General features: G+C 38.2%; 2 protein-coding genes across 2 annotated transcripts in view; one reads left to right on the forward strand and one right to left on the reverse strand.

Annotated features, from left to right (window-relative positions):
- Positions 1–8,555, reverse strand: part of LOC102313944 (perforin-1) — a 10,447-nt gene extending 1,892 nt beyond the window's left edge. The window contains exons 1-9 of the mRNA XM_042213739.1: positions 8,448–8,555; positions 6,917–7,195; positions 6,748–6,827; positions 6,446–6,458; positions 5,991–6,148; positions 5,774–5,912; positions 5,583–5,663; positions 4,412–4,905; positions 913–1,006 (exon numbers count right to left, since the gene is read on the reverse strand). Of these exons, the coding sequence (XP_042069673.1) occupies positions 913–1,006; positions 4,412–4,905; positions 5,583–5,663; positions 5,774–5,912; positions 5,991–6,148; positions 6,446–6,458; positions 6,748–6,827; positions 6,917–7,180 (1,323 nt within the window). The 5' untranslated portion in view covers positions 7,181–7,195; positions 8,448–8,555. The remainder of the gene's footprint in view (positions 1–912; positions 1,007–4,411; positions 4,906–5,582; positions 5,664–5,773; positions 5,913–5,990; positions 6,149–6,445; positions 6,459–6,747; positions 6,828–6,916; positions 7,196–8,447) is intronic.
- Positions 8,556–8,932: 377 nt separating this feature from the next.
- Positions 8,933–12,107, forward strand: LOC121812229. The gene is made up of 2 exons (XM_042213738.1): positions 8,933–10,641; positions 10,774–12,107. The coding sequence occupies exons 1-2, from the start codon at positions 10,360–10,362 to the stop codon at positions 11,425–11,427; spliced, it is 936 nt and encodes a 311-aa protein (XP_042069672.1). The 5' UTR covers positions 8,933–10,359; the 3' UTR covers positions 11,428–12,107.
- The last annotated feature ends 4,124 nt before the right edge of the window (positions 12,108–16,231 follow it).

A 16,231-nucleotide genomic window follows, 5' to 3' on the forward strand; every position in this document is an offset into this window, starting at 1 on the left:
TTTGGTAATTGAGTGTTGTGCAGTGAATTGTGCCTACAGTTTTGCAAAGTGTGTGTTACAAAATTGCAAACTGAGTGCAAAGCAGTTTTTGTGCTTTTAGTTGCGCAAACCCAGCGAGTGGTTTTGCTATAAGTCTGAATAGTTTTAGAGATTGTGCTACAGGAATCACAGTTAGGGTTTAAGCATTCAGAAAAAACTGTAAGCAATCAGAAAAAACTGTAAGACTCAAAAGCCCACTTCACACTGAACACAGGAAGAGTGACTGTCAAAATAAAACAGGAGTCTGTTGGGTGAGAAAAAGACATCTCACAGATTCTGATGTGTCTGGTCCACGCTTTGTGTTTACATCTTTGTGCAGAATCCGTTTACCCGCTCTCACTGTTTTAGCTGTTTGGTGGTTGTTGAAATAGTTTTGTGAGTTTTAACCTGAGATTCTGGCATTTCTGGCAAAACACATTTAGATTTAAAAATTGATTCAGGATTTAATAAATATTGTGTTATTTAAGCTAAAAATTGATTTTAATTGGAAAATCCCATACCGAGAGTGAGAAAGTGAGAGACCTGAACACACACACACAGAGGAAGACGTAAAGACAGATGACATGACAGACTCTCATGAGAGACAAAGACACAAAAGGGGCCTAGTTGACAAGAACAAAATAAACCAGAATATGAATATAAACTTGGAGACACAACAAGAAGTAAACTCAAGACTAAAATGTATAAAACTTAAATCATTAAAACCCAAAGAACGAATCAAATAGAAAATAAGCTAAAATATCTGGGTCATAGACCCAGACATCTGACAATAAGATATTTTTGACAATTAAATATACAGAAAGAAATAATTATAGGATAAAAAGACACAAATATGAAAAACAGGTTTAATCTTCCTTAAAAAAGTTTACTGACCGTGCCGAGCAAATAGTCACCAGTCCAAGTAGGGTAGTTTGACTCGATCATTTCAGTCCTGCCTCTGACGGAATCAATCTTTAATACAACATAGCTGTGAAGAAGTAAAGAAACAAAGAGGACAAGTTGATTAAATATTACTGCTTGAAGGAAATGCTTTTAGCATTGTGAAGCATCCTGTGCAAGAAGTTCACAGGCATGAAGAGGGCAGAGTAGAACAGGCGATAAAGAAAAGAGAAAGCTAACAAACCATTTGGGTTAAAAAAAATTTTAATATGCCAAAGCAATCAAGAAGCAGCTAGCAGCAAGGTAATAAGGTACAGTTAGATCCATAAATATTTAGAAAAAGACAGCCCTTTTCCATTTTTGGTTCTGTACATTACCACAATAAACTTTAAATGAAACAACTGAGATGCAGAATCTGAATAAAAAGATTGCAGAAAAATGTGAGAAACTAAAGCATGTTGTTAACACAATCCCTTCATTTCAGGGGCTCAAAAGTAAGTAGACAAATTAAATAACTCAAGATAAAATATTTGTTTCTAATACTTGGTTGACATCACCAGATACAGGATTTCCTTCTTTTTAATGCTCTTCCAGGCCTTTACAGCAGCAGATTTCAGTTGCAGTTTGTTTGTGGGTCTTTGTGTCCAAAGTTTAGTCTGTCTGAAGTGAAATGCTCACTTAGGTTGAGATTACTTGACCAACTTAGCCGTTCAAGAATATTCCACTTTTTCGCTTTAATAAACTGCTGGGTTGCTTTGGCTGTATGGTTTGAGCCGTTATTCATCTGCATTATGACACATAGAATAGGGTGAACAAGTGGGTCTTTAACTTAGCTTTGAAAAAAGAAGAAGCATGGTCCCAACAGTTTTTCTCCTGGCTTTAGGAAACTTTAGAAGGCCAGAGTATTGAGATTGGAGAGCATGGGAAGGAACATAGAGGTGCCAAGTTCAGAGAGATATGAGGGTGCCAAACCATTTAAAGCCTTGTAGGTGAGCAACGGGACCTTAAAATCTGCTTAAACCTGACAAGGCACCCAGTAAGAGATTTCAGTACCGGAGTAATGTGCTCATATTTCCCAGTTTTGGTTAAAATGTGAGCAGCTGCATTTTGTACCATCTGTAAACGTCAAAAACTTTTCTTTGGTAGCCCAGAAAGGACAGCGTTACAATAATTAATGTGTGAAGACACAAATGCACGGACAAGAACCTCTGGAGTGTCAAGTTATGAAACTCGTATGATTTTAGCGATGCTTCTTAGGTGATAAAAGGCAGTCCTTGAATACCCGTCCATCTGAAACATGTTTTGGACACCACTGTAAAAATGGTTAACTTTGTGAAAGCCAGGCTCCAATGCAACAAATAAGCAGGGAACATGAGACTTTATTACTGCACAGAGAGGTTCACTGGCTATCAAGAAAGTGCTGACCCATTTCTTTGAGCTGAGGGATGAACTTAAATTTTCTTCTGTAACTATCCCTCTGAGCTGCCTGAACATTTGCATAATGAAGAGTACCTTACGTGCCTGGCTTATCTGTGGCTTATACATTTTCTTGTCTGAACGAGCTCCGTCTCGGATTACAAGGTGTTTCTGCAACCATATTCAATGTTCAGGATAAAGTTGAGGCCCTGATAAAGAATTTAAACCTTTGGACGAACTCCATGGACACAAACAACACAGAAGTCTTTCCCATGCTGCATGATGTTCTGTGCTTAAATTATCTCACACTCACACAGTGTGAAGCACAACTGTAACATGCACCTTGAGGAGCTGGTGGCGTAGTTATGCCAATACTTTCCAGAAACGGAAGGGTCAAATGACTGGATGTGTCACGTATTCAAGGCCATGCCTACTTTGTTATCAGTGGCTGACCAGGATAGCCTGATTGAGATCGCCTGAGATAGGTTTCTAAAAGTTGAATGTGCTCAAAAGACCCTGGCAGATTTCTGGATAGTACTGTGCACTTAAAACCCTGCGTTGGCTAAGCCTGCTGTCAAGACTGATGCCTTTGGCCACCACATACTTATGCAAAAGTGGTTCTGCTCTAACAAACATGAAAACAAAATACAGAACAAGACTTTCTGTGGAAAACAATTTAAGACCTTTCCCAAATTGAGCCAAACATTTAAGAGCTGTGTGCCTGTGCTCTAGCACATCCATCACATTAAATAAAGTTCTGTATAATGAAAGTTCACATCTTGTTTGTATGCTCTCAATTCTAATAAATCTTTTGATACACAGCTAGTATTAAGTAGGAAAGTCATTATCTTTAGGTGGGCGATAGAACACTGTAATTAGAATCACATCATATAAGGCTTATGTGATTTACTCATGAAAGTGGCCACTTTCATATATTGTTCTAGTAAGTATACAAGTTTCATTTATATGATTTTTTAAGGGATCTTATGTCTGTTTTCACTCTTGTATGCTTTTCATACAAGTTTCACACAAGACAGATACAAACTTTAGAAGATTTATATACATCTTTTCCATGTGGGTTTGCATGTGGCGATAGAAGCTTTGGTGCAGACAATGATGAGTGGGTAAGATGACCAAATCAATACCTAAGACTGAATCGCCTTGAATGGGGAACCTCAACATCACTGGGTAAAATGCCATTTTGATGCACCAACAGAAAACGTATAGTTCAGGTAACCTGCATGCCTTTGCACTTTAAAGACACTGGCGTACTTGAAGGACACATGAACACATACAGCGATCCACAGCTAAGACTTGTGCACAGAAATCTGCAGTGACTGTACATGTAAACATTTTTAATTGCTTCATTCAACAACCTGACTTTACATGAACAGCTGACAAAATTACAGTTATCTCTTTCCAGACTGGAAGAGGAAAGTGGTAGCACACATTGACTTTCCTTGTGCAGGTGCATGACAAACAGCAACAGTCACCTACTTTCTTAAATCCACTCACTCTCAGAAGCTCAGTCATAGTGGCTCTGTTGCTTACTAATCACTGTCTAACCACTGTAAATTCACTGTAACTGCCATCTCCTCATAAAATGTTTGTTAAACTGACCAAGCTTACATAGACTGGATATAACTACCAATTCAAGCTGTGTAGATCATTTATCTATTTTAGCCCCAAATGCTCCTGACAAACAGTACAGGATTGCCCCTGGTGACTATAGTTACACAAATGTAATCTACAATCTCAGTACATATATATATATTACAGATGATTTTAACAATGATTCAAGTAGCTGAATTCCTGAAACTGAACCAAAATGATGCTCCTTGTACTTTCCTATATTTATTAGGGCATATTATTAGGGCAAAGCATCGTGCCAAAGCAGTGGGTAGCACATGAGATGTGAGCCCACTGAGGTGGGATACAGGCCAGTCCTTCTGCAGGGACACAAACTGTGAATTTAATTATCCTGGTTTTGGATAAGGAAACAACTCAAGATGTCCTGGTATTCTGAGAATTTAAAAATGTACTATCAACTTTCAGATCCTGACCTCAGCTTACTCACCTGTCAGACGTACCCCAAGTGTCTCCCGACAGATCCCAGGCTTGAATTTTGTTCACAACCAGTACTCCCCTCTTATGCTTTATAGGACAGCACTTTGTATCCAGGTTAGCAAGGTCCTCACAAGTTGGGTTTTTTTCTAAGGAAAACGCGATGTTATCAAATAAGTACTCATTCAAGGCAGTCTTTACCCCCTCCTTTTTTGCCTCAGTTGGCATCAGCTCATACAGTGCCAGAAGGGAGTACGAAAGAGTATCTGGGAGATTCTTCAAGCTGTTCAGCCAGTTTCTGAAGCCCACGGAGTCATCAGCATTGAGGGCAAAATCCCCTGACCAATCATTGCCTCCTATCACCTCAGTGTGGTGTTGATGGAGACCAGCACCATACCTAGTAGTGTAATCCTGGTTTTGTAGGACCTTCATACAAGACTGTTCAACACTATATAATTTTTCCTTCCCCAAGCCAACCGAAAATCCCTTCGATAAACAGGCGTGAACCTGAAAGAGAGAAACACAAATGCCATGCATATTTAATAGCTATATTTTGGTATTTTATTGCTGCTTTTCCTAAAATAATGGTTTTCTCCACCACTTATCATTGGCAGCTAGAAGAAGATTTTTGGTAAAATAGTAGATATTTAACTATAGACATAATAAATTTTACAATTCTTCAGTCAGGAAGCAATGCAGAAAATTAAAGACATTTATGTTTTGATCTGATCCAGTTTATCTTGTTTTATAGCAGAAGATGTTTTTTCCTTCATCATACTCAGCATGTTATATGACAGAATGCAGTATATTTTGTCTTGAAAAGATCATCTAACTGAAGGTCTAACTGATCTACTTATACTTTATTTAGAATAAGATTTTTTAATGAGGTTACTGAGGGCAAAGAACAATTACATACAGAACTAAAATCCATTATTATTGAGCTTGCATTGTTTTCAATGTGCACCACTATTCATAGTTGGATTTGTTGGATGTGAAATTCCACAATGATTAAATGTAATTTAAACAATTTAGTTTAATCATCGACTAGACACAGAGGATTTTCATGAAACTGCCATCACTGTAAATCTGTGCGCACCGGGTCTTTCATGGCAGTGGTAACCTAATGTGTGTAAGTGGAGTGTGTGCAGTCTGTGGGCAGGCACATCTGCTTCATGTACATGTACCTCATGTGAGTTGAGCTTGTTCAGGGTGGACAAACAGGTTCGTGCAGCTGTGATTCTCCTTAGTTGGCCCCCAAGGAAAACCTGCAATTTGGTATATTGTTATCTTTAAAAAAAAGTGTGTGTGTGTGTGTGTGTGTGTGTGTGTGTGTGTGTGTGTGTGTGTGTGTGTGTGTGTGTGTGTGTGTCTTAACCTTGTGGATGTAGTGTGTGCCATAGGTTTTTATCAGTCTGTCATACTGATCGCTGGTGGAGGAATTGTAGTGACTTGGCAGATTGTCCACATCCCTCTTGAACTCTGGGCTTAAAGGTGGTCTGCTTGCTACACGGAAACTAGACACAAAGAGACTAATTAGGTACTTATCTTAACTGAAACAAACTAGCTGACAGGAACTTATTTTCAGAGCCTACCTATAATATTTGCAGGTGATGCCATGTACACTGAAGGTGTACCGATCCTCTTCAGCCCTGGCTACAGCAAATTTAAATGCTTCGGAACGTGTTCCTCCCACAAACAAGCGATCACCCAGAACTATATTCAAATTTAGGCCATCGTGATCAAGCATAGCCTGCATTACATACATTATAAGTTACATCAATTAGGGGAACGTAACATAATCACTTCTTTTTTTTCTAGGTTCCTTTGTTCAGATGCTGTATCTCATTTGTCATGGATTCCTGATCACATTATTAAAAGAAAAGTATATTTTTCATTTAACAACAGATACGTTTTAGCATTGGGTGAAATTAAATATATTGAGATATGAATTATTTAAGATTTCATGTTTTCTTTAGTGCTGTGTTTTATTATTTAATTGACTAAAGTATTAATTGTATGTCAATAATAGGTGTAATATGTTTCATACCTTCATCACTGAGCTGTGGATACAATGCAAAGGAAGGGATCTCTGTTAAATTTCACTACTGATTTCTTCAAACAGTTCAAACTATTCACAAATCAACAGAGGATGTTAATGGGACATTTAGCTTTTACACTTTATTAAAGATATTAAAGACAAATTAGGATCCAGAAGAATATTGTTACATTATTTTATTTGTCCATGGCAAATTTGATGCCAGCTTTTATGGTGAGGCACAAGTCTGTGTTACAAAAAAGACACGAAGGCTGTTAGTCTTTTAGTAATTATAACATGTTATAATACTATACCCAACATTGTCGTGTACACTGCTGTCAACCGGAGTGCTGCACTGGCTGAATGCACGCCAGTCCACTACAGAGACTGGCACCTGAAAATAGAAGACAGAATACCATGATTAATAAGTACATGCTATGTGTAAGCCATGTTTAACTCACTGCACAGAATTATTTATTTTACTTTCTGCAGCCTGTTGCCTTGAAGGGGGTTGGTACAGAGAGTACAGTCGCCATCTGGAGTCATGTAGGTCCTCACATCAACCACATAGGCTCCTTTTCGTCTCAAGGTGACCAAGTCGAATCCCTCCCCCACCAGGTTGTGACCTGGTACAAAGGGAGCAGACTCGCACTCGCTGTTGTTCCCAGTTTGACAGGAGAGAACAGGGGAGATGTATGACAGAAGGAGGATCAGGCAGAGAGGAGGTGGGGTTGAAAAAAAGAGCATGGCTGCAGTCACAGACTGAAAGGTGGGAGAGAGAAGGATTTTCATTTAGCTCCATATTTTCTTTTAGACAGCAACACATATTTCGTAACTTTAGTTTTGTACCCAAAAATGCATAGCTATGAAATATACTAAAGTTGAAATTTGTGGGATTATTTTTCTGATAAAACATCTTTGGGTTGAATTAGAGCAGATACTGCAAGTCAGTGTCTGACAAATGCATTTCTGGAAGATTGGATATAAATTACCATAAAAGCACTTCAAACATGGTGGAAAGTCTTCCTAGAAGAGTTGAAGCTGTTATAGATGAAAAAGGGTGTGCTGAAACCAAACTAAGCTTAAGCTCAATTTAAACATATTATCCTGTATATGAAAAAATCTTTTAATCTTTTCACTGTATTTGTAACAATAGTTCAAATCCATTTCCAAAACAGCTGGGAAGCTGTGTACAATTTAATGAAAGCAGAGTGAATACCATTTAAACTCTATGCTTAACTGAAAATAGTAAATGTACCATATTTAAAAGACTGAGAAATGTTTTATGTAAAAAAAAAAATAGAAAATTGATTTTCATGCCAGAAACACGTGTTAAAAAATTATGGACAGCACATGCAGCATTGTGTTGCATCACCTCATCTTTCAATAACACTCTTTGTTTTTGGGTTTTGAAATCCAAATATTTTTTGTTCACTAGTTGGTTTTGTCATATTTTCTGAAAGGGTTTCTGCTGCCAGATAGTTTGGCATCTCCTCAGCCATTTTTTGCATTGCTTTGGGTGATAAGTCGGGACTCCTGGCAGGTCCATTTGAAACCCTGAGTCTTTCACTAAGAGTCACGCTGTTGTAATCGGTTCAGACTGTTCTCAGCTAAAGCTACAGATAACAACATTTTATCTGTTGTGAGACTAACATTGCATGCCAGAACAAAAACACTTTGCCCAAAGACATGGAGCCAGGTCAGGCCAAGTTGGCATATGATTGGCTGAGAGGTAAATTTGCAGTGCTGGCCGGCAGATCAAGTGTGATAGACTCGGCTGAGTGTGGAGCGAAGGATTTGCCTGAGGAGTGATCCACTGGACTACTGGCAGTGGATCCAACAACCCACCACCAAACCTGAAGCGCACCCAAATTCCAGATCCAGCTCGTTAGCAGTTCTACTGGAAGGCAAAAATCCCTTTATTTTGTTAATATCCTTCCACTTGCCAGAGAACCACTCAGAATGAGGTTATGTGTGCTAATAAATAACTTAAATAAATGTAATTAGTACTCACGTTCTCATGAACTGGCAAGCTGTTATGAAAAACGCATCCAAATGCAAAGTGAAATTCTGTTTGTGAACTGCAGCAGCGGCAGAATTTAAAGTCTGCCACAGGTGTTAAAGTCCAACAGCAGCATTCAAATTAACGCTTGCGTCACTCAGGATATTTACTTTCATTGAATTTTTTTAAAGTGATTTTTGCTGTCTCAAAGTTGTTTCCTCTCAGATACTTCAATTTAAAGAAAAAGTGAATTGCAGGTCGATGAACAGTGAACATCTTAAGACTAAAAAAGTCCTTGCACTGTGTGTGTGTGTGTGTGTGTGTGTGCGCGTGTCACACTGGCTCTATCATTTGCACTAGTTAATTGGTCTTTCATTTAAGTTTTCTTTTCAAAATGGCCACCAGTAATCATCATAATAATGATTTTTTTTTTTATGTGAATAAACTTGTAATGTGAAAAAACATATTAATTAACTAAAATAAAAATAAGAACTAGACTAGACTTTTGACATTTCTGAAAATGTAATTAACTGAAACAATTTTGTAAGATTGGAGAACTAAAAAAGCAAAATAAAATAAAAAATAAATATAGGGAATATTTTTAGTTTTACCATGTGTTAGTTTGGTAAGGATTTAATCACAACTTGCCTAATGAGGCTTTAAATGTGTTCATTGAGACTTTAGATAAAAGACTGCAGTCAACTGTTTTCAAGACGTAATGGCTGTACTGAACTCTTCATCCAATAATAAAACTAATAATAAATAATAAATGATAAAGAACAAAATAAACACAGAAACTAATAAAGTAAAACAAAAACATTTCAAACAATAAAAACTAAACTGAAACAAGAAAATCCACTTTGGAAACGACCTAAAACTAAACTGACTTAAAAGCAGAGTTAAGTCAGAATGACGTTTTACACAATCTAATTAGTAAATACAAAACTTTTTAACTCTGTATTTAACATTTCCAAGGAATTCAGTTACAATAGTTGATACAATATTTTGCATTATTGATACAATTTATAATCCTATTTACCTTTTACAGTTTTTTACAGTCGCTAACAAGCGTTTGTCCAAACAGTTGTCACATTTGCAAAACTCTAAACACAATTAGCACAGGATCGGTCTGTTGTGGCCATACCATTCACACATTTCATGTCGTGTTCACCCAATATGCAGTCAGTGAACACATTTCCACAATGCTTACATTTTCTTAACAGACAAGTTATACCTCCCAACAAAACTATGGACTGTTCTTGTAGTATCTACGAATGTTAACACACAACATCCCACAATAGCAAAAACAATATTCCAAACCGTAGATACAGTATAAAAACCTCTGCCCCTGCAATGATATCAGTACAAAAACAATATCAATATCAAAAATATATCTCAGCTGTAAACAAACAAACAATTGAATAATTGACACACAGCTGATTTATGTTGGGTAAATTGGGCCAACCACACCTTCTTCCATTCTGGCTTAGACTCAGTGGGGTTCATAAGGCAAGACCTTGAGGAGTGATGTTTTTGGAAACAAAAAAAAGACAAACACTGTAATGTCTGGTCGAGGAGGAGTAAGAGCAAGGGGCCCAGAGAGAAGAGCAGGCCCAAGGAGAGGGCAAGGTATAGGTGTAAGAATGCGTGGTGGTGGCATTCCAAGGGCTGCAAGAACAGTAGTCAGTGATGAAATCCGTGCCACTATCATTGACCATGTAATCAACCATGGTCTTTCACTAAGAGAGGCTGGTGAAAGAGTGCAGCCCAATTTGAGGCGGTCAACGGTTGCCTCCATTATACGCACCTTTCAACAAACCAACAGGTAAGTATTGCATTTTACATGGATTGTTCCTATTCTCACTTGACATGTCAATATGGTCATACAGTAATGCATATGTTGAATTGTCTGTCTTTCTAAAGAATGCAACGTCTTCCACCCTCTGGGGGAAGAGGAAAGCTCCTCAGTAATGATCAGGAGCTTGCCATTGTGGAAATGGTTACTGCAAATAATGCAATAAAACTGCGTGAAATACAAACCAGAATTGTGGCGGACCATGAGATATTCGACAATATCGATAGAATCAGCCTCACAACCATTTCGCGGACATTGTCCAAACATAGAGTGCGGATGAAGCAGCTCTACACTGTTCCCTTTGAGAGGAACAGTGAGAGGGTCAAGGAGCTACGACGACAATATGTCCAGGTACAGTGTATATTCAATCCAATGTCCAGTTCTATAAGCTTTGCACTTTGCAAGTAGGTAACCTACACAATACTAGGTTACAGTACAGTATGGTATACAGTACTAACATGACTTACATAAACTTTGTTTCAGAGAGTTATGGAATTGGAGGCCAACCAGGCCCCTCATGAATTCATATACATCGATGAGGCAGGATTCAATCTGGCCAAAAGGCGTCGACGTGGACGGAATGTGATTGGTAAAAGGGCCACAGTTGATGTGCCAGGACAGAGAGGGGCAAACATTACCATGTGTGCAGCAATTGCAAATGCAGGATTACTCCTTCACAAATGTCAGGTTGGACCCTATAATACAGAGCGCTTGCTTGCCTTTCTCAATGATCTCCACCAGCGCCTGGTTCCAGAGCAGGGTCAGGAGGGTGAAAACATGAGGACCTTTGTAATTACCTGGGACAATGTGGCTTTCCATCACTCGCAAGCAATAACAACATGGTTTGAAGTCCACCCAAGACTGGTGAGTCTCTTCCTTCCACCCTATTCACCTTTCCTCAACCCCATAGAGGAGTTCTTTTCTGCATGGCGGTGGAAGGTTTATGACCATCAGCCACATGACCAGATGTCCCTCCTTGAAGCCATGGATGCTGGCTCCAGGGACATCACAGTTGACGATTGCCAAGGGTGGATCCGACATACCAGGCGGTTTTATCCCAGGTGCATCGACTTGGCTGACATCAGATGTGATGTTGATGAAAACATGTGGCCTAACCCTGAAGATCGCAGAGATTAGATGCAACTTTTTTGCCTTTTTTTAGCCCCCCTCCCCCCCTTTTTATCTTGGCTTTTTGCTGTTGTTTTTTTGTTCAGAATGCTCTTGTGTGTTCCATGGATATTTTGTTCACTGTAAGCAATACTGTGACACTTTCTCTGTCCTATCATACCGTGTTTCTACTGTACCTCCTGTAGTAAACAGTAAAGACACAGAAACTTGTTTGCTTTTTACTGGAATGCTTTTGAATGTGAACATTACTGTACATGTGGACATGCAGTTACCAACCAAGACATTTCTGGTGTCAAAATGGTGGATTGCATGTTTCGCATGCACATACCTGTAAAACTGAAACATAAAAGTCTATGCAGTTTTTGTAATGTCAATAATAGCCAGTATTTTGACACCTGGTGTACTTTGATTGACTGCATGTACCTTGTGAAGTGAAGACAAGTGTTATTCTTTGACAGACTAATTTCATTTTGAGTCAGATTTATAGTGTTTTTGTACAGTTAGTGTGTGCAGAGAAAGATGTGTTCTAATTTTGAAATGAGGAGTTAGTATATATTTAACAGAGTGTATTTTTGGGAAGGATATTATCCATTTGGCCAATTGTGTTTTGTAGGTGTGGGTCTGTGTTAAGAGTTTAGAAAAAGTATCTGAAGTATGGGTAGGCGCTTGTTAGCGACTGTAAAAAACTGTAATACCCACCCAGTCTCTGACAACATATTTAGGGTAGAGTGACTGTATTGTACCAATTTATTATCACGCATGAACCATTGTGTGATCCAGTTTATATTACAGTGCTATGAATCAAAAGTAAGGAGAAATGACTCAACTTTCATCAGATGTGATGTAACAGTTGATAGTTGCTAAACTGAGATGCTTGTGACTTTTTCAGTGTAAAAACCAGGATGAGTTTCACAGCACTGGTTTCTTCTCCTGTTTCAGTGTCAGGCTGTAGATGGGGCTTAAGTTTACAGACAGCTGAATAGAACATGTCCTCAAAACCTTGGGGTGAAAACTGGTGTTGTGCAAAACATCCTGTCTGGTTCCTGTACCACAGTTACCATCAGAACTTTATTGACCTGTTTCCCTAACATCACTGTGATGATGGTACTGGAGAAAATAGTCTCAGCCTGCTGAAGACCACAGGTGAAAACATCCGTGCAATTCACAGACGTGCCAAATCTGAAAGTGGATGACTGGACCATTTACATGCATTTACATCCCCCTCTATTTATATTTATATTCTAACTCTGTAACATGGAACTTCTCTCGATATTCTGCAACTGGAATTTCCTGGAGGAACCCATCCGAGGGATTAAACTGTTAGCAGTCGGACGTACCGCCCACGGGACATTGGATGGTTTAGGGGACTAATAGGACTGCTAAGGGGTTAATAAAGTTCTATAGAATCTAATCTAATCTAATCTAATCTAATCTAATCTAGAGGCCTTAATTCCCCCTTGATAGCAATACCTACACATTAAGGATCACTTTCTTTGATTTCTCAAGTGTATTTAACACAATTCAATTCAATTCAATTTTATTTATATAGCACCAAATCACAACAGCAGTCACCTCAAGGCGGTTTATATTGTGCAGTAGATCGTACAATAATAGATACAGAGAAAAACCCAACGATCATGTGACCCCCTATGAGCAAGAAATTCAGCTTCTGCTTGTCAGAGAGAAGCTACAGGAAATGTGTAGGAAAAATGTAAACCCTCCACCTACATGCAGAGGACAAAAACAAAAAATGCAGATTTAGGACATTTTCAGTGGTTTCATGTTTCAGACCTGAAATCCATGTCCATCTTTTATATACAGTCTGATAAAACAAACCAAATCAGCCTCTAAACTGCTTGGCCTGTATAGAATAGTTTTTGATGGCCAAATTAGTTAGAAAAATACTATCTTTGGACCTTACCTTGGATTTTATGCTATGCTAATTAAAAGTAGTAAAGAAGATAACACATTGTAATGCATACTTAACCCTGGAGAACCCATGGGGTCAAATTTGACCCCATGGTTTCCCTAGTAAACCAGTGGGGTCGGCTCTGACCCCATGGGTTCTCCAGGGTTAAACATGTAAAAGAAACCGTTATATTTTGTTATTTTCACTGCAGGAAACAGCTCATGAAAGAGGTCAGGCCTGTTTATAAACAGCTGATTCTGAGAATGGGAAACATATAAAGGCAACTGGGAGGAATCCAAGGACACTGCGTACGAGAAGTGACAGGAGATGGGGTGAAACAAGGGGAAATAAACAGGGCAAAGATAGCAATGGTAAAAACATCTGCCTTAGGAGAACACAGACTTTAGATTAAATATTTACAAACTGCAGAACCAACAGTAAATATTTGTGGGTAAATAAACACACACACACACACATTTGAAGAGTCAACCCACAGGTAACATTTAAATCTTTCTGGAGTTTGAGTAGAGAATACTATGAGACCTAACATGACAGACAAAATATAAAAAACAAACATTATATTGTACTGAAGGAGACTTTAAACTAGTAATTGAGACACATCAACAATAAGGTTCCTTACCGTGGTCACTATTCAAGTGGTCATTTTCTCATAGATCCTCTTTATAGCACGAGGCTTTGACCACTGAAAGCCTTTCATCTGTCCTTTACCATCCATTTCATTTTGTACAATCCACTCTTCCAAGTTTGTGTGGTTTATCCATCTGACCAGGTGCATCTTCGTGCACAATCTTTTTAATTTATCACCACACTGTGTTTATGTGATGAAAGAGAAATTATTTCCTTATTAAAACCGATTCTGAAATACGATTTCACTAATAACCGTGGCAGTTTGTCTTGAAAGAACAAGTGTAATCTCCACATTTTGACTTTTATGTCAAAATTTTGAGTCTATTTTCAAAATGGTCAATAATATTTTTTTTTCTTAAATTGTACCCTGAGCTGAATTTGTGGTTATATTAACAAAATTTCTGGGTGGTGTAGAGGTTTGTGCTTTATTTTGGGGAAATACTTATATTGTTATACATCTTAGTGTCATATTAGTCTAATCTTTAGCACTAAATAGCTTTTATGTGTGCCTGTTGCACTGACACCGTTTATGAAGACAGCTTGTGAATCAAGGTAACTAGAATGAGCTGCTAAATTAGCACTCCATCATGTTGTCCAAGTATGCAAACTTCTGGCTCCAAAACACTAACATGACCAAAACGACACAGCTTATGCTTCAAACTGCATAGCATGAATCAAATTAGTGTTTTGTTGGAATTGATTTCTTTTACTCTATTTGTGCATTGTGCAGGGTGTGCAGCAGAATACACACTCGTGTGCAGACTGGAGTCAGGGTGCCCTGGAAAAGTACTCGAGGCTGTAAACTCTGGTGTGTGTGTAGGGAGGGGTTTTCTCTCCATCTCTCCACAGGGAGATGCCCACTGCAGGAGATGTATGATGAGCGAGAGCCAGACCAAATCCCAAATAAGGGAAAAGCCAAGTATAAACCACAGCTACACCCCAACTTTTTAACCAATCATATTAATATTCTGTTTGTGTGACTCATGATAAAAGTGTTTACTGCTTGGGTGCAGTGACCTTTGTCCGTTTGGCTCACTAAACAGAGGAAGAGACACAGCAGCCATCTTAATTTGAACCTTTACCCGCCTAATAAATTTCGAAAACTTTTACTTTGACTTTACTCATCTTCTCTCAAAATAAAAGGACCCCACAGTTTTCTCTGTGGTTACTTACATATATTCTTTTATAATGTGATCTACAGGAGTTTTTCTCTGCTGGCGTTTAGAAAGAACACAGCAGTCGATAGTATCAATACCAATGCAGGTATTGGTATCGGATCAATAATAGCAACGTACGATCAATACTTTATTTCTATCCTCCAAGTTCAGTCTGTAGCCCACTGAATGAAAACACACTATGAAAACTGTCTGAACCTTTTTGTGTTGACTGTCGCATGTTAATAGTCTTTTGCACATTTAAACAACAGAAATGGGTCAATTTCTGACTTTCAGGCATATTTACACGCCAGATCTCCAAAAAGGTGTTTTTTGTCGTGTTAACTAATTTAAGTGTAATGTAAAAATCCCAGTGAGTTAGGGATCATTAAAATATGTTCAGATATTGCAAAATAATTATGATTAATTTAATAAGTCATGACACACTCCATAATCTCCCCAACAAAGCTGCCCTTCTTATGTTAAAAGTATGTGTATATGTGCACATGTGTACTGGCATCAGCAGTCCTGGGACTGTATTTGATATCAGATCAATACCAAAACTTGCTGTATCTCACAGCACTATAATGCATATGGTTTGAGGAACTTCCACACAGCCTTTATAACATTTTCTATAAGAGAAACGTTTTTTGTCCAGATGTGATGGTGTCAAATGGCCCAATCATGATTAGCATGATTATTTATAAAAATTCAGATTAAAGATTTAGACATTAATTTTATGTACATGCCTCGTAGTGAAGTCGACACGCATGCTTAAGCAATAATTGACCAATAAAAACTTTTGATTTGTTATTTTCACTGCAGAAAACAGCTTGTGAAAGAGGTCAGGTGTGTTTACAAACAGAGCTGATTCTCAGAATGGGAAACACATAAAAGCACTGGGAGGAATCCAAGACAACTTACGTATGAAAAGTGAAAGGAGATAGTGGTGAAATGTTGAAAACATTTGCCAAGGGAGAACCAGGGCTTTACAGGCAAGACGTCTAGAGACTACAGAACCACCAGTACATGTCTGTGGGTACATTAAAAAGATACATTTAAAGATATGACTAAATTGCAACACTAAGGTTTATGTAGAACA

This window comes from Haplochromis burtoni, unplaced genomic scaffold (assembly GCF_018398535.1).
Source record: "Haplochromis burtoni strain Fernald_Lab_line unplaced genomic scaffold, NCSU_Asbu1 Contig_475, whole genome shotgun sequence".
NCBI classification, from domain to species: Eukaryota; Metazoa; Chordata; class Actinopteri; order Cichliformes; family Cichlidae; genus Haplochromis; species Haplochromis burtoni.